General features: G+C 44.3%; 1 protein-coding gene across 6 annotated transcripts in view; it reads left to right on the plus strand.

Annotated features, from left to right (window-relative positions):
• The window catches only part of frmd4ba (FERM domain containing 4Ba), a 63,707-nt gene that overhangs the window by 34,357 nt on the left and 11,102 nt on the right, over nucleotides 1-18,248 (plus strand). For all 6 annotated transcript variants that reach the window (XR_006083724.1, XM_024426842.2, XM_024426838.2 and 3 more), the window contains exons 8-11: nucleotides 12,564-12,647; nucleotides 13,570-13,635; nucleotides 14,137-14,194; nucleotides 14,955-15,041. Coding sequence is in view for 5 of the 6 variants with exons in the window: in XM_024426842.2 (XP_024282610.2) it covers nucleotides 12,564-12,647; nucleotides 13,570-13,635; nucleotides 14,137-14,194; nucleotides 14,955-15,041 (295 nt within the window). In the remaining variant the exon portion in view is untranslated. The remainder of the gene's footprint in view (nucleotides 1-12,563; nucleotides 12,648-13,569; nucleotides 13,636-14,136; nucleotides 14,195-14,954; nucleotides 15,042-18,248) is intronic.

Here is an 18,248-nt window from a genome sequence, read left to right on the forward strand (position 1 = left end):
ATTGACCAAATACTTATTTTCCACCATAATTTGCAAATAAATTCATTAAAAACCCTACAATGTGATTTTCTGTATTTTGTTTCCTCATTTTGTCTGTCATAGTTGAAGTGTACCTATGATAAAAATTACAGGCCTCATTTTTTTAAGTGGGAGAATGTGCACAATTGGTGGCTGACTAAATACTTTTATTGCCCCACTGTATATACACACACACACACACTGAACACAAATATAAACGCAACATGCAACAATTTTACTGAGTTACAGTTAATGAGGAAATATGTCCATTTTAAATAAATTCATTAGGACCTAATCTATGGATTTCTCATGACTGGGAATACAGATTTCCATCTGTTGGTTACAGATACCTGGACCTCAGGATCTCGTCACAGTATTTTTGTGCATTCAAATTGCCATCGATTAAAATGCGATTGGGTTCGTTGTCTGTAGCTTATGCCTGCCCATACCATAACCCCACCGCCACCATGGAGCACTCTGCTCACAACGTTGACATCAGCAAACCGCTTGCCCACGCGGCGCCATACATGTGGGCTGCGGTTGTGAAGCCGGTTGGACATACTGCCAAATTCTGTAAAACAATGTTGGAGGCAACAAATGGTAGAGAAATGAACATTTAATTGTCTGGCAACAGCTCTGGTGGACATTCCTGCAGTCGGTATGCCAATTGCACACTCCCTCAACTTGACATCCGTGGCATTGTTGTGTCAGAAAATTGCACATTTTAGTGGCCTTTTATTGTCCCCAGCACAAGGTGCACCTTTGTAATGTCCATGCTGTTTAAGTAGCTTCTTGATATGCCACCTGGTGGATGGATTATCTTGGCAAAGGAGAAATGCTCACTAACAGGGGTGTACATTTCTGGGATCTTTTTTTTTTTCAGCTCATGGGACCAACACTTAACATGTTGCATTTATTTTTGTTCAGTATTGATGCATTTTAATTTTTACAATTTGCGATTGTTTATATACTGATCTACAATTATGCATATATCCGTAATGCTTTAAGTTTGAAACAAGAGGTAAAATGCCCTAGGAAGACACGACACTGGTACACATGCAATATATTTGGTTGGTCTCTACGACAGTCAGAAGCAGAGTTACGACCTAAAGTCGACAAGTCAAATTGGACTTTGCTTGGGAAGTAATCTTATAGAATGTGTGACTCTGTTGCTATCAATTGATCTATTCACTTTCTGTAAATTTAGGGTTCATGTAAATTATCATAACATATTTGGTAATGGAATAACATTTGGGTCTAGACTTTATTTTCCTTGCGTAATTTAATAATAATTAATATCTAAAATATGTCTTGTCAATCTATGTAGAATTGCAGGAAAGGAACCTCAAAATAACAGTTTTCCTAGGTCCCTCAAATGAAACAATATCAAGCTAGTGGCTATGTGAAAAAGGGGCCCTGGGGGGGGGGGATTGGGAGCCCCTGAGTTACAGCACCCCTGCCTGGCACTGTCAATTCACTCACTCGAGTGTAGATTCAGCCTGCTTTTACTGAGACTTTCACAGCAATGGGGACCACATCTCTTTTCACACCAGTCTCTTTCCCTGGATTTCCTTTCCAATGAACTACTCTCAGCCCACTGAAATAGCTGACATGTGAGTGTTTAGCCTACACGCTGGCTGGCTGGGTGGAGGAGTTGCCCCCAGCCCACGCTGCAGGAAGATAAGACATCGTAATGAATTCCAGATTGCTGACAAGGCGATGTGGCTTCAGAGTAGATCACCCGACAACACCAGGCCCAGCGCCCTATAAAACGTATGCCATCAAACTCCGTAGCAGTGAACTGCCATAGCAGCAGAAACCAGTGAACCTTGAAGCAGCTAGCTTGGGAGCAATTATTCAAGTGAGTCTCTCTCTGTAGTGTTTCACCTTTGTGTGGAGTAAGCAGGTTCCCATAACTAGATCATTATGGCCTCTGCATGCTAGTGATTGTTTAGCTTTTTTCATTAACTTTGAAGATGGAGAAACCTCAAGTGAGATATTTGAAAATGTAAGTTCAGCTCATGCTTTTTGTTTTGTTAGTACGTACATCCGTCACTGTAAATAAGAATTTGTTCTTAACTGACTTGCCTAGTTAAATAAAGCTTACACATCCAATACGTTCAATAAAAAAGGACCAAAACATAAGTATTATAAGTTGGCCCAGTAGTTTAGAACATGATAAAGATATGAAAGACCTGCCGTTCTGAGTCCTGTCCTAGAGGCCAAGTCATATTTTTGAAAAGCTCTCCTCTTGAGTTGTACAGTACCTTTTTAACACTGCATGCCAGAACTGGTGAATGGCTTTTGTTCTGGGCTTCAATGCTCTGGCCTGCCAAGTAAATAGCACTCTTTGGCGATCAGTAATTGTAGAGCAAGTGCTCCCCCCTCGTGTGTTTTGGAGTGACTCATAGTTCACTATCACAGACCTTGATAGTGACATGCGGCACAGTTAGTAAAGAGAGAACATGCTAATGCAGTGTTTTTAGATCACTTCCAGACTTCTACATACTAATCAGTACTCAAAAGTGAGAGGAAATAGTATTCAAAATGACAAAGTATTGTAGACCTGTCTCATTCTTTGCACTGGTATAATAGATTATTGAAGTCAATGCCTGTACTGCACACACTAACCTCAAGGAATGTTGACAATGTATATGTGATGGCATTAACAAAACACACTCTTGAGTAGGGTTGCAAAATTCTGGGAACTTAAAATAAATTCCCAGATGATCCCAAAATTCCAGTTGGAAGATTCCCGGAATCAGTCAGGAACGTTTACATTCTGTTTTACCCACTTCATATGTGTATATACTGTGTTATAGTCAAGGGTCATCCTATATACAGTGCATTTGGAAAGTATTCAGACCCCTTCCCTTTCTCCACATTTTGTTATGTTACAGCCTTATTCAAACTCCTCATCAACTCTAAACACAATACCCCATAATGACCAAGCGAAAACAGGTTGAGAGTTTTTCAACTTTATAAAAAATATTTACAAGTATTCAGACCCTTTGCTATGAGACTTGAAATTGAGCTCCGGTGCATCCTGTTTCCATTGATTGTCCTTGAGATGTTGCTACAACTCTACTGGAGTCCACCTGTGGGAAATTAAATTGATTGGACATGATTTGGAAAGGCACACGCCTGTCTATATAAGGTCCCACAGTTGACAGTGTATGTCAGAGCAAAAATCAAGCCTTGAGGTCAAAGGAATTGTCTGTAGAGCTCAGAGACAGGATTATGTCGAGGCATAGATCTGGGGAAGGGTGCCAAAACATTTCTGCAGCACTGAAGGTCCCCAAGAACACAGTGACCTCCATCATTCTTAAATGGAAGAAGTTTGGAACCACCAAGACTCTTAGAGCTGGCCAAACTGAGCAATCGGGGGAGAAGGGCCTTGGACAGGGAGGTGACCAAGATCCCAATGGTCACTATGACAGAGCTCCAGAGTTCCTCTGTGGAGATGGGAGAACCCTCCAGAAGGACTAGCATCTCTGCAGCACTCCACCAATCAGGCCTTTATGGTAGAGTGGACGGAAGCCGCCACTCAGTAAAAGGCACATGACAGCCCGCTTTGAGTTTGCCCAATTGCACCTAATGGACTCTGACCATGAGAAACAAGATGATCTGGACACTTTGGACCAAGATGGGACACTTTGGCCTGAAATCCAAGCATCACTTCTGGTAAAGCATGGTGGTGGCAGAATCATGCTCTGTGGATGTTTTTCAGCGGTAGGGACTGGGAGACTAGTCAGGATCGAGGGAAAGATGAATGGAGCAAAGTGCAGCGAGATCCTTGATGGAAACTTGCTCCAGAGCACTCCGTACCTCAGACTGGGGTGAAGGTTCACCTTCCAACAGGAAAACGACCATAAGCACACAGCCAAGACAGGAGTGGCTGCGGGACAAGTCTCTGAATGTCCTTGAGTGGCCCAGCCAAAGCCCAGACTTGAACCCGATCTAACATCTCTGTAGAAACCTGGAAATAGCTGTGCAGCAACACTCCCTATCCAACCTGACAGAGCTTGAGAGGATCTGCAGAGAAGAATGGGAGAAACTCAAACCCAAATACAGGTGTCAAGCTTGTAGCGTCATACCCAAGAAGGCTGTAATCGGTGCCAAAGGTGCGTCAACAAAGTACTACTGAGTAAAGGGTGTGAATACGTATGTAAATGTGATATTTGTCTTTTTATTAAATTAGCAAAAATATGTTAATTATATTTGCTTTGTCATTATGGGCTATTGTGTGTAAATTGAGGTGGGGGAACAACTGAATCCATTTTAGAATAAGACTCTTTTTCTCTGTATATATCAATGATGTTGCTCTTGCTGCTGGTGATTCTCTGATCCACCTCTACGCTGACGACACCATTCTGTATACATCTGGCCCTTCTTTGGACACTGATAACAAACCTCCAAACGAGCTTCAACATCTTAGAACACTACTTCCGTGGCCTCCAACTGCTTTTAAATGCTAGTAAAACAAAGTGCATGCTCTTCAACCGATTTGCTGCCCCCACCCGACTAGCATCACTACTCTGGACGGTTCTGACCTAGAATATGTGGCCAACTACAAATACCTAGGTGTCTGGTTAGACTGTATACTCTCCTTCCAGACTCACATTAAGCATCTCCAATCCAAAATTAAATCTAGGATCAGCTTCCCATTTAGCAACAAAGCCTCCTTCACTCATGCCGCCAAACATACTAGAGGTCGACCGATTATGATTTTTCAACGCCGATACCGATTATTTGGCCGATTTTTATAAATAAAATATTTAAAAAAATAAATAAATACAAAAAATATATATATATATATGGGAACACTAAAATAACACATCCTAGATATGAATGAAATATTCTTATTAAAAACTTTTTTCTTTACATAGTTGAATGTGCTGACAACAAAATCACATTATCAATGGAAATCAAATTTATCAACCCATGGAGGTCTGGATTTGGAGCCACACTCAAAATTAAAGTGGAAAACCACACTACAGGCTGATCCAACTTTGATGTAATGTCCTTAAAACAAGTCAAAATGAGGCTCAGTAGTGTGTGTGTGGCTTTCATGTGCCTGTATGACCTCCCTACAACGCCTGGGCATGCTCCTGATGAGGTGGCGGATGGTCTCCTGAGGGATCTCCTCCCAGACCTGGACTAAAGCATCCGCCAACTCCTGGACAGTCTGTGGTGCAACGTGGCGTTGGTGGATGGAGCGAGACATGATATCCCAGATGTGCTCAATTGGATTCAGGTCTGGGGAACGGGCGGGCCAGTCCATAGCATCAATGCCTTCCTCTTGCAGGAACTGCTGACACACTCCAGCCACATTAGGTCTAGCATTGTCTTGCATTAGGAGGAACCCAGGGCCAACCGCACCAGCATATGGTCTCACAAGGGGTCTGAGGATCTCATCTCGGTACCTAATGGCAGTCAGGCTACCTCTGGCGAGCACATGGAGGGCTGTGCGGCCCCCCAAAGAAATGCCACACCATGACTGACCCACCGCCAAACCGGTCATGCTGGAGGATGTTGCAGGCAGCAGAACGTTCTCCACGGCGTCTCCAGACTCTGTCACGTCTGTCACGTGCTCAGTGTGAACCTGCTTTCATCTGTGAAGAGCACAGGGCGCCAGTGGCGAATTTGCCAATCTTGGTGTTCTCTGGCAAATGCCAAACGTCCTGCACGGTGTTGGGCTGTAAGCACAACCCCCACCTGTGGATGTTGGGCCCTCATACCACCCTCATGGAGTCTGTTTCTGACCGTTTGAGCAGACACATGCACATTTGTGGCCTGCTGGAGGTCATTTTGCAGGGCTCTGGCAGTGCTCCTCCTGCTCCTCCTTGCACAAAGGTGGAGGTAGCGGTCCTGCTGCTGGGTTGTTGCCCTCCTACGGCCTCCTCCACGTCTCCTGATGTACTGGCCTGTCTCCTGGTAGCGACTCCATGCCTGTCTCCTGGCAGCGCCTCTGGACACTACGCTGACAGACACAGCAAACCTTCTTGCCACAGCTCGCATTGATGTGCCATCCTGGATGAGCTGCACTACCTGAGTCACTTGTGTGGGTTGTAGACTCCGTCTCATGCTACCACTAGAGTGAAAGCACCGCCAGCATTCAAAAGTGACCAAAACATCAGCCAGGAAGCATAGGAACTGAGAAGTGGTCTGTGGTCACCACCTGTAGAACCACTCCTTTATTGGGGGTGTCTTGCTAATTGCCTATTTCCACCTGTTGTTTATTCCATTTGCACAACAGCATGTGAAATTTATTGTCAATCAGTGTTGCTTCCTAAGTGGACAGTTTGATTTCACAGAAGTGTGATTGACTTGGAGTTACATTGTGTTGTTTAAGTGTTCCCTTTATTTTTTTGAGCTGTGTATGTATGTATGTATGTATGTATGTATGTATGTATGTATGTATAGCTTGTCCTGCTTTGCAATAAATAATTAAACATATTCAATATTCCCAGGTAAGAAGTTTTAGGTTGTAGTTATTATAGGAATTAAAGGACTATTTCTCTCTCTACCATTTATTTTTCATATACCTTTGACTATTGGATGTTCTTATAGGCATTTTTAGTGTTGCCGGTGTGAAAGTATAGCTTCTGTCCCTCTCCTCGACCTTACCTGGGCTCGTACCAGGAACACATTGGCAATAGCCACCCTCAAAGCATTGTTACCCATCGCTCCACAAAAGCCACGCCCTTGCAGAGCAAGGGGAACAACTACTTCAAGGTCTCAGCGAGTGACGTCACCGATTGAAACGCTATTAGCACGCACCCTGCTAACTAGCTAGCTATTTCACATTGGTTACACCATCCTAATCTCGGGAGTTGATAGGCTTGAAGTCATAAACCGATCAATGCTTGAAGCACAATGCTTACGAGCCTGCTGCTGCCTACCACTGCTCAGTCAGACTGCTCTATCAAATCATGGACTTAATTATAACATAATACACAGAAATACGAGCCTTAGGTCATTAATATGGTCAAATCCTGAAACGATCATTTCGAAAATAAAACGTTTAATCTTTCAGTGAATACGGAACCGTTCCGTATTTTATCTAGCGGGTGGCATCCATAAGTCTAAATATTCCTGTTACATTGCACAACCTTCAATATTATGTCATAATTACGTAAAATTCTGGCAAATTAGTTTGCAACGATCCAGGCGGCCCAAACTGTTGCATATACCCTGACTCTGCGTGCAATGAACGCAAGAGAAATGACACAATGTCCCTAGTTTAATATTGCCTGCTAACCTGGATTTATTTGAACTAAATATGCAGGTAAAAAAAAAAAAGATTTTGTATTGAATTTAAGAAAGGCATTAATGTTTATGGTTAGGTATATTCGTGCAACGATTGTGCTTTTTTCGCAAATGCGCTTTTGTTAAATTATCCCCATTTGGCGAAGTTGGCTGTCTGTTAGGAAGAAATAGTCTTCACACAGTTCGCAACGAGCCAGGTGGCCCAAACTGCTGCATATACCCTGACTCTGTTGCACAGAACGCAAGAGAAGTGACACAATTTCCCTAGTTAAAAGAAATTCATGTTAGCAGGCAATATTAACTAAGTATGCAGGTTTAAAAATATATACTTGTGTATTGATTTTAAGAAAGGCATTGTTTATGGTTCGGTAAACATTGAACCAATGACAGTGCTTTTTTTCGCGATTGGGCTTGTTAAATCACCCGTTTGGCAAAGTAGGCTATGATTCAATGATAAATTAACAGGCACCGCATCAATTATATGCAAAGCAGGACAAGCTAGATAAACTAGTAATATCATCAACCATGTGTAGTTAACTAGTGATTATGTTTGATTGTTTTTTATAACATACTTTTAATGCTAGTTAGCACCTTGCCTTGGCTCCTTGCTGCACTCACATAACAGGTAGTCAGCCTGCCACGCAGTCTCCTCGTGGAGTGCATTGTAATCGGCCATGATCGGTGTCAAAAAATGCATTTTACCGATTGTGATAACTTGAAATCGGCCATTCCGATTAATCGGTCGACCTCTAAAACATACCCTCGTAAAACTGACTATCCTACCAATTCTTGACTTTGGCGATGTCATTTACAAAATATCCCCCAACAGACTACATCCAGTTTGTTGAGTAGAGCATCACGGTGCCATCCGTTTTATCACCAAAACATGAATGCTCTCGTTGGCTGGCCCTCACTACATATCCTTCGCCAAACCCACTGGCTCCAGGTCATCTATAAGTCTTTGCTAGGTAAAGCCCCGCCTTCTCAGCTCACTGGTCACCATAGCAACACCCACCTGTAGCACACGCTCCAGCAGGTATATTATCCTTGTCATCCCCAAAGCCTAACTGGTTAAATAAATACATTTGGGTGCATTGTTTTGTATTGTTAGGTATTACTGCACTGTTGGAGCTAGGAATATAAGCATTTTGCTACACCCGCAATAACAGCTGCAAAATGTGTACTCTACCAATTAAATTTGATTTGAATAAGCAGGAAAACCAGTATCCTCCTACCAGGATTTCTGGAAAACTAGAGGATGTATTGAACGTTCCTGGAATTTTGCAACCCTACTCGTGAGTCATAAGTACCAGCACATACAGTTGCTGCCAAAGATATTAGCGCCCTTGCACTTTTCTTAAATTATTCCCTATTTCTAGTAAAATAGGTAGAAATGTAATAATAAAACAACTTTTGGGCTCCACCTTGTCATTGAATTTTCAACATAGCAAAACCAATTGTATTTTTGGCATGGACAAAATTATTGGCCCCCTGAGGCCAAGGTAACTGCCTACAAATGTTTTTTGAAGCCATCAATGAGCTTGCTGCACCTTTCTACAGGCATTTTGGCCCACTCTTCAGCAGCAAACTGCTCCAGTTCTTCAATGTTTGTGGGGTGCCCTCCACCAACTGCTGTTTTCAGCTCTCGCCATAGGTTATGGACGTGATTCAGATCGAGACTTTTCGCTGGCCACTCCAACATTTTCTTCTTGATCCATTCCAGGGTGCTTTGAACGTGCGCAAGGCATAATGTATCACAACCACCCGTGATTGGGAGTCCAATAGGGCGGAGCACAATTGGCCCAGCGTCGTCAAGGTTTGGCCGGTGTAGGCCTTCATTGTAAATAAATTGTTCTTTTAACTGACTTGCCTAGTTAAATAAAGGTTACAAGTAATTATCAGGTGTTGGAATCCAATGTTCAACACAGTGTTCAAAAACGGTCTCTCCGTTAAAGGTTTTGGGTCTTCCAGCAGGACAACAACCCTAGTCACATGTTAAAAAGCACCCAGGAATTAAAATGGTGAACTTCAAATCCATGTAAGGTGTGGTGACAAAGTTCAACTTATTTTAGAAGAAATAGGGAGGGGGAAAAGTGCAATGGTGTATTTGGCTGCAACTGTACATTTAAAGGGGCCTTGACACGATGTAACTATTTGAATGACCTTTTAAGGTAGACCCTCTGTTAACTTAAAAGGGCTCTTATCTACTTCCACTGAGGCACTTTGGCAAGACATAAGTGGATATTAAGCCAAGTCTGTTGGGAAGCATTAATAGCCTGCCTGATAAAAATATGAAAAATGTTCAGACATTGCACCTTTGCGTTTTGTTATGAGTTATCACTTTCATGCTGTAAGACTTGGGAATTGAACTCTTCTGTTAAACTACAAATGCATCAACCAAACTCTATACAATACTTGAATATTTATATTTCGCATGATCTGTGTTCTGGTGTCATTATTGGATATGGGGGTTTATTGAACTCGGAGATAGTCAACATAGAGAGATCGAGGTTAGTAATTAGACATATAATGCCAGTAATGACGTATAAAAACAGTGTAATAATATGTATTTTGACCAATTGGCAGTGTTGCTATTATGGAGCCTTAAAATGCCCCCCTGACCTGAAAAGAATCAGATAAAATTGTATTTTTCACATGCTCCGAATATAACACGTGTTGACTTTACCGTGAAATGCTTACTTACGAGCCCTTAATAACAATGAGGCTATATACAGGAGGTACTGGCACCGGTACCGAGTCAATGTGCAGGTTAGTTGAGGTAATTTTTACATGTAGGTAGGGGTAAAGTGACTATGCATAAATAACCGAGAGTAGAAGCTGTGTAAAAGCAGGGGGGAGGTGTCAATGCAAATAGTCCAGGTGGCTATTAGATTCATTGTTCAGCAGTTTTATGGCTTGGGGGTCGAAGCTGTTAAGGATCCTTTTTGACCAAGACTTGGCGCTCTGGTACCGCTTGCTGTGCGGTAGCATAGAGAACAGTCTATGACTTGGGTGACTGGAGTCTGACTTTTTTTTGTACCTTCCTCTGACACCGCCTAATATCTAGGTCCTTGATGGCAGGAAACTTGGCCCCAGTAATATACTGGGCTGTATGCATTACCCTCTGTAGCACCTTACGGTCGGATGCCAAGAAGTTGCCATACCAGGTGGGGATGCAACCAATCAGGATACTCTCTGGTGCAGCTGTAGAACTTTTTGAGGATCTGAAAACCCATGCCAAATCTTTTCAGTCTCCTGAGGGGGGAAAGGCATTGTGCCCTCTTCACAACTTTCTTGGTGTGTTTGGACAATGATAGTTTGTGGATGTGGACACCAAAGAACTTAACTCTCGACCCACTTCACTACAGCCCTGTCAATGTGAATTGGGGCGTGTTTGGCACTGTAGTGCATGATCAGCTCTTTTTGTCTTGCCTACGTTGAGGGAGAGGTTGTCCTGGCACACTGTCAGGTCTCTGACCTCCCTATAGGCTGTCTCATCTTTGTCTGTGATCAGGCCTACCACCGTTGTGTTGTCAGCAAATTTAATGATGGTGTTGGTGTTGAGCTTGGCCATGCAGTCGTGGGTGAACAGCGGGTACGGGTGGGGACTAAGCACGCACCCCTGAGGGGCCATTGTGTTGAGGATCAGCGTGGCAGATGTTGTTGCTAACCCTTAACACCTGGGGGTGGCCAGTCAGGAAGTCCAGGATCCAGTTGCAGAAGGTGTTTTTAGCTTAGTGATGAGCTTTGTGGGTACTATGTTGTTGAACGCTGCGCTGTAGTAACAGCATTCTCACAGGTGTTCCTTTTGTCCAGGTGGGAAAGGGCAGTGTGGAGTGCGATTTGAGATTGGGTGATCTGTTGGGGCGGTATGCGAAGTGGGTCTATGGTTTCTGGGATGTAGATGTGAGCCATGACCAGCCTTTCAAAGCACTTCATGGCTACCAACGTGAGTGCTACAGGGCGGTAGTCATTTAGGCAGGTTACCTTCGCTTTCTTGGTTACAGGGACTATGGTGATCTGCCTGAAACATGTAGGTATTACAGGTCAAGGAGAGGTTGAAAATGTCAGTGAAGACACTTGCCAGTTTGTCTGTGCATGCTCTGAGTGCACATCGTTGAAATCCGTCTGGCCCTGCGGCCTTGTTTAAAGGTCTTGCTCACATCGGCTATGGAGAGCGTGATCACACAGTCGTCCGGAACAGCTGGTGCTCTCATGCTTCAGTGTTGCTTGCCTCAAAGCAAGCATAAAAGCCATTTTAGCCCGTTTGGTAGGCTCGTGTCACTGGCAGCTCACGATGTCGGACGATGCACTTATTGATGAAGCCGGTGATTGAATTGGTATACTCAATGCCATTGGATGAATCCTGGGAACATTTTCCAGTCTGTGCTAGCAAAACAGTCCTGTAGCATCCGTGTCATCTGACCACTTCCTTATTTAGGGAGTCACTGGCACTTCCTGCTTTTGTTTTTGCTTGTAAGCAGAAATCAGCAGGATTGAATTATGGTCAGAATTTTCAAATGGTTCAACCGTGTGGCTCAGCGGTCTAAGGCACTGCATCACTGTGCTAGAGGCGGCACTACAGATCCGGGTTCGATCCCGAGCTGTGTCGCTGCCGGCCCCGACTGGGAGACTCATGAGGCAGCGCACAATTGGACCAGCTTTGTCCGGGTTAGGGGAGGGTTTGGCCGGCTGTGGTATCATTGTCCCATCGCACTCTAGTGACTCCTTGTGGCAGCTAGGCACATGCACGCTGACTTCGGTCGCCAGCTGTATGGTGTTTCTTCTGACACATTGGTGCGGCTGGCTTCCGGGTTAAGCAAGCAGTTTGTCAAGAAGCACTGCAGCTTGGTGGGGTCGTGTTTCGGAGGATGCATGGCTCTCAACCTTTGCCTTTTGCCTCTCCCGAATCTGTACGGAAGTTGCAGCGATGGAACAAAACTAACTACCAATTGGATATCATGAAATTGGGGAGGGGAAAAAAGGGGGAAAAAGTTCTCCAAAAATAAAAATATATTTTCCAAATGGAGGGCAAGGAAGAGCTTTGTGCACGTCTCTGTGTGTGGAGTAAAGGTGGTCTAGAGGTTTATAAAAAAAATATATATATATATATATATATAACTGCATTAAATTCCCTGTCCACTAGGAGTGCCACTTCTGGATGAGCATTTTCTTCCTATTGAAGAATGCCCCTTTTAAGTCAAAACATCTGTTACAATGATGTTCTTGTGAACGAACTCTGTTAATCATTTGTACAATGCGTGTGTTTCCAGTGTTGAAAGCTCCAGATCGGACCTGAATAAGCTACCAGTTCTACCCACCAGAGTCCTGAGAGAGCACCCCTCCCTGGCTTACTGGTAAGCAGTGCCACATTAGAAGCACTTTAACCACAAATGCACAGGGGGAATTAATCCAAGTGGATTACACACAGTCCCATAGATACCAGACCGCCGCCCTGTCGATACCACCCATCCCCCACCACATTCCCATCCCCATCAAAGGGTTTTTAATTGTAGCTAACACCTGGATGCACAAAGCAATTATTTTCCCATGCAGATGAGGGTGGATGTGCACCCAGAGTTCTGCCTGGTACCAGCAGCCTGTTTATTTCAGATGGGCTGTATTCATTAGTGCTCTGTTAATTAGACTGGCTGGCCAGTGGCTCTGCTCTGAGTGCACCCTGCACAGCTAGGGAGGTGCTGACTTCATCATGTCCTCATGGGAGCTAGGCTGGAGAGGGAGGGAGGGAGGAGGAGGAGGCCAGGCACTGTTTTAGAGCTCCCGTGTCTCTGTGCCAGTGTCTTGAGTGCATGCTGCCGTGTCTTCTGCCTTAGCGGTCATCTGAGGCTGCAGTTCTGCTCACTGATGAACAGCAGCTGGAGTTAGATCAATGGGCAGATTGGAATTACAGGGTTGTGTGTGAGAGTGCACACGCGCTGCAATCCCTCCATACTGTTAAGGAAAGGGAAACGGGATACTTAGTCAGTTGCACAACTGAATGCATTCAACCAAAATGTGTGTTCCGCATTTAACCCAACCCCTCTGAATCAATCCATGCTGTTAAGGGGGATGATTACAGTGGGAACGAGATGGGATGTGTGTGGGAGCTGAGAGGGAGATGAGATCCATTGGCTGGCCAGGTCTGTAGGCCAGCCAGAATTGTCTGCATGAACAGGCAGAATGTGTGTCAGGGAAGGACTGTCTCACCACATCCCTCAGTTTGGGGATGTTACAATCGGCGATGGATGAATCATTACAGCTTTTATTTCTCTGTTACAGTGAAGACCGAGTGATTGAGTGCCACGAGAACCTGAAGGGCCTCAGCAGAGGGCAAGCCATTGTGCAGTAAGTAACGTAATGAATTGTCCTTTTATGTTCATCTGGGTCAAGTGCATGAAGGAAATGAGCTGCTGTGCACCTCTAGTCCAGCACGTTCATCAGCACTGCTCCCTCTGCAGCCCCCTCTGTACAGGCTACTCCTGGGTGTTGTTGTTTAAAGGGGATTGCTGTTGCGCTACCAGAATGTGTCATTTAATTAGGGAACAGCTAGCTCTTAATGTGGGCAGCCAGAAGCGTGTGGCAGTGGTCTGCTTTGTTTTACCTGGGAGAGATTAGCCTAGCGAGGTCATCCACAACCCGGGGTGTATGATTTGAGTTGATCAGTGGACTGCCCCTCTCTCTGTCAAGGCCATGTACAGAAATCGATGGCTCTGCCACTGTAAATGACAGTCTGGTAAATGACTGGGGCTTGAAGCCCATTCTAACCTCTGTGCAATGGCCGCTCACGGACATCGATGAAGTGGAACTGCCTGAATTACTGCTAACGTGTCTCCCTCTGTTTTGAAGGTATTTGGCCTTAGTTGAGTCCCTCCCTACATATGGAGTCCATTATTATCCAGTAAAGGTAAGAGCTGCACCCTGTATCAAACAGTAGAAGGCATCCAATATCTGTACTGTTGTGTTCATGTTTGCGTTCCCATCGGACTAACACTGTTTGAGATTAAGAAGTAGAGTTGTCACGATACCAGTATCGCGATACTACAATACCTGATTTTCCATGGAAAAAAGGAAAACACAAAGCAGGCTGAACTCTTTGGTCCTTTTAAGAAACCTACTGTATGGAAAATATTGTGTGCTATAGCTTTGGGGCAAAAAACATGTGATTCTGATGACAACATAAGGCTGCTTGTTTCGTTATGGCTGTTTTACTCAAGAAATTCAGTCCGCTTCATGTTTGGTTTCCTTGCCACGATAAATCTGAGTATCGCGATACTGGTGTTGTGACAACCCTATTAAGAAGTAGTTATTTCTCATCGAAATACAGCCATTTTCCCTCTGGAGGCTGATTGGGGACTTAAGCTGGGTGTTTGCTCCGGCCGCATGCTTAGTTAACTGATGACTGAGTGATCCCTCTCTCAGCACCTCTCTCTCCCAGAGCCCCAGCTCCCTCCCAACTCACTCATTAAAGCAGGGTGTCTGAGCACATCAAACGCTGGTGTTAAAATGACTCCCTCATGCTGTGGATTTTTAGGGCTGCTTCAATGTATTTGATCTTCCCTTGTGCTGCTAGCCTAATGGGGTAATTGCCACAGTAATGGCCCTTAGTTTAAAACTGTACCACTGAAGCAGCTCTTAATGAGTGGTGTGCCTTGCCTTCTCAACAGGACAAGCAGGGCCTACCGTGGTGGCTGGGAGTCAGCTATAAAGGCATCGGACAGTACGATTTACAGGACAAGTTGAAACCTCGGAAGGTAGGTTGGCCTCCCTTTGTATGTCTTGTGGCTTTTGTTCCTTTTGTCATTCTTATTCACCCCCACTCCTCTGGTTAATAAGCAACCAAACTGTAAATGACGGAAACAAAAAGCTTGTTCTTGGCCAGCGTCATGGAAAAATGGAAAAAGAGAGGGAGGAAAGGGAGGTGAAAATTGTGTTATCAACGTGGGGGTGGCAGGTAGCGGCGGCAGGTAGCTTAGCAGTAAGTGCGTTGGGCCAGTAACTTGAAGGTTGCTAGTTCGAATCCCGAGCCGACTAGGTGAAAAATCAGCTTAGTTTTATGGAGTAACTACAATGTTTATCCATCCTCAGTTTTCTCCTATCACAGCCATTAAACTCTGTAACTGTTTTTAGTCACTATTGGCCTCATGGTGAAATCCCTGAGCGGTTTTCTTCCTCTCCAGCAACTGAGTTAGGATGGATGCCTGTATAGTGATTGGTTGTATTGATACACCATCCAAAGTGTAATGAATAACTTCACCATGCTCAAAATAATATGTCTCCCTCCTTCTCTAACTGATAATGGGGTTGTAGAGGCCCAGTTTACCTTACGGCTCAGCTCCGGTGCCTACATACGCCATAGACATCATTTACCCACACGCTTTTGTTGTTGGCTCAGACAGATTGCGTTCAGAGAGGCCCAGCTCATGAGCTCCATCAGCAGCAGGTTTTCATTTAGAATGGAAAATCAATGTGTTTATGCAACAAATGTTAGTGCCTGGAATCGTATCGCGCCGAATCGTTCCTCTAATCAAACTGATTCACACCGAATCGTTTCAAACTATAACGTATCGGAGACCATGTATGTAGATGCGTATCAAATTGTCTTGAAAGGGAAAGATAAGATTCCTCATTTAGGGTGTAATGTTAATAACTACGACTAATTACAAATATGAAACAGTATAAGTTACAGTTTTGGCCTTTTTAAATATAGAAAATGCTACTTTTGAAAAAAAGATTGTCCTCTCATTATCTCTCAACATCCTCTGCTCACTCGTGAGTGGGGATCGATAATTACATAACGCAATATTATTTTTGCGTTAGTTGGCTGTACCTGCAGCAAAAGTCCAGTATTTATTTTCAGCACTTTTGATTTCCATGACTGATCAAAACTTGTTTTGTCTTGTCCCTCTGTAGCAGACATATGGTGAGCAGCGTATTTGAAACATTGAATTGCAATAAAATCACAGTATCGAATCACAATCCATATAGAATCTCAATACATATCGTATCGGCACCTAAGAATAGTGAAAATATCACATCGTGAGGTCCCTGGCCATTCCCAGCCCTACGTCTCACCCACTCTATTTTCAGGGGATTATGTTCCTTTCCATGCACGTTTTGTCTTGTGTGTTTAATCGGCCAGCTTCATTACTTGTATGTGTCTTACCTGTTCCATGTCGGATACCTGTTGGCACAGCTGGATGTGCTGTTGCAGCGAATGCCAAGGCATTAATGGACATGTCCCACTTATTAAACCCAGCGTATCGCAGCTCCTTTCCCAGCAGCCCTCCCAGTGGAAGGTGTAATTATGGCGCGCCATGGGGAGCAGGCAGGCAGGGCTCTGGAGCTGGCACCAAGCCAGCCTGGGCTGTCTCTGAGAGAGAACCATGCTCCAGCCAGACAAACCCAACCCACTGACCATAAAGGGAGGGGGCATTCATGCCAAAACTCCTCCTCAGCAGTCCCCTGGTGAAAGGGTGGACTTTTTAAAATTGTACATGCTTTTTTGTTGTTGTTAAGTACCCAACTAGCTGCTGTTCTAGAAGGGCCTGTCATCTAGTATAATATTGATAGTGCGTCCTGTTGAGGCTGGCGGCCTTTATTCAGCGCAGCCCCCCTCTGCCCTTCTCCCAGCATGCTGCGCTCATTATGCAAAGCCGCCTGTCATTGTGTGTGTTGTATCTTGGAGAGCAAACAATTGATCAAGTAATAAAACACAATCACCTTGGCAGGGGGGCTGAGAGACGCTTGGGAGGCTGGGAGGGGCTTGTGAGGGGGAGCTGCAGGAGGAGGAGCCCACTTCTGCACTCCACTCGTCCCAGGAGAAATCGTGGGGCGTCAGGATGAAAAGGCTTTTAATTGAGCTTCTCCCAGAGTTCAGTGACATGCGCTGAAAGAAGTTACTGTAGCTTAACCTCTCATTATCCTCCTCCTCATGGATGTCAGTTTCATCACAGCGTCATGAATGGGATGAACCACAACTCTCTATCCGTGCCTGCTGGGGTTAAAAGGACTCGTAAGGATTCTCCCAAAATGTCAATAGTAGCCAACATGTCATTCTGATAGTCTGTCTATTGAACTGCGTGTTCAAGCATACCACGACTATGGAAGAAGGGAAGTTTGCATTTGAATGGGTAGAGGACTGAAGACCATGCAGGAGAATCATATGTATGCTAGAGCACCACGTTTTATACAAAAGCTGTACTATAAATGAAAAGGGATTTCTAAGATGGTCAGAGGAGCAAGCATCCGTGATGTAGAGCGCTTTTAGAGCCCAGCTTGATTCATACAGGCTTGAATCATTCATGAGCTCTTTTTCACTCGCTGTCTCTATGTATGTGTTTCAGTCCATCTTACCCTTCTCCGCAAGTAATTTGACACTTTTTTTTTTAAATAAAAAAAGAATAAAAGAACAATCACTTGCAGGTCCAGATACATGGTCAACCAATGTAAGCACAGCTCAGTAAGGATGAAATTATTTCGGTAATGATCATATGACAGACCATACATTTTGGTCTTGGAACAGTAAAAGACTGCTCAAATATTTAAAAGGGTGTTAAAATGAAATGCCAGCTGTGGCAGTGGACCATACAAATCCATTCCATACAAGCCACTTTCACACTTCTTTCACCCTAGTATATATTGGGTTAAAGTCATAGCCTTAATGCGTGTTTGTGGAGTCTAGTCGACTGTAGCAATCTCTCCCGTTATGCTTCTGGTGGAAATGTTCCGTGTTACCAGCCAGCGTGCCATGTGACATGGCATGAGAAGGGTGTGGCCGTACGCATCCTGCATAGGGGTGCGAGTCACGGCCTTTGACACACAATCATTTTTTTTTTTTTATCCTCAGAAATGACTCTGTCAAGTCACAAAGCCCTGGGGGGTGGTCTGGGGAGGTTGTTGTGGGTTCAGGGTTGGGTCTGGATCAGAAAGTTCTGGGACTATCTATGACCACAGGCATT

This window comes from Oncorhynchus tshawytscha, linkage group LG07, assembly GCF_018296145.1.
Source record: "Oncorhynchus tshawytscha isolate Ot180627B linkage group LG07, Otsh_v2.0, whole genome shotgun sequence".
Taxonomy (NCBI): domain Eukaryota; kingdom Metazoa; phylum Chordata; class Actinopteri; order Salmoniformes; family Salmonidae; genus Oncorhynchus; species Oncorhynchus tshawytscha.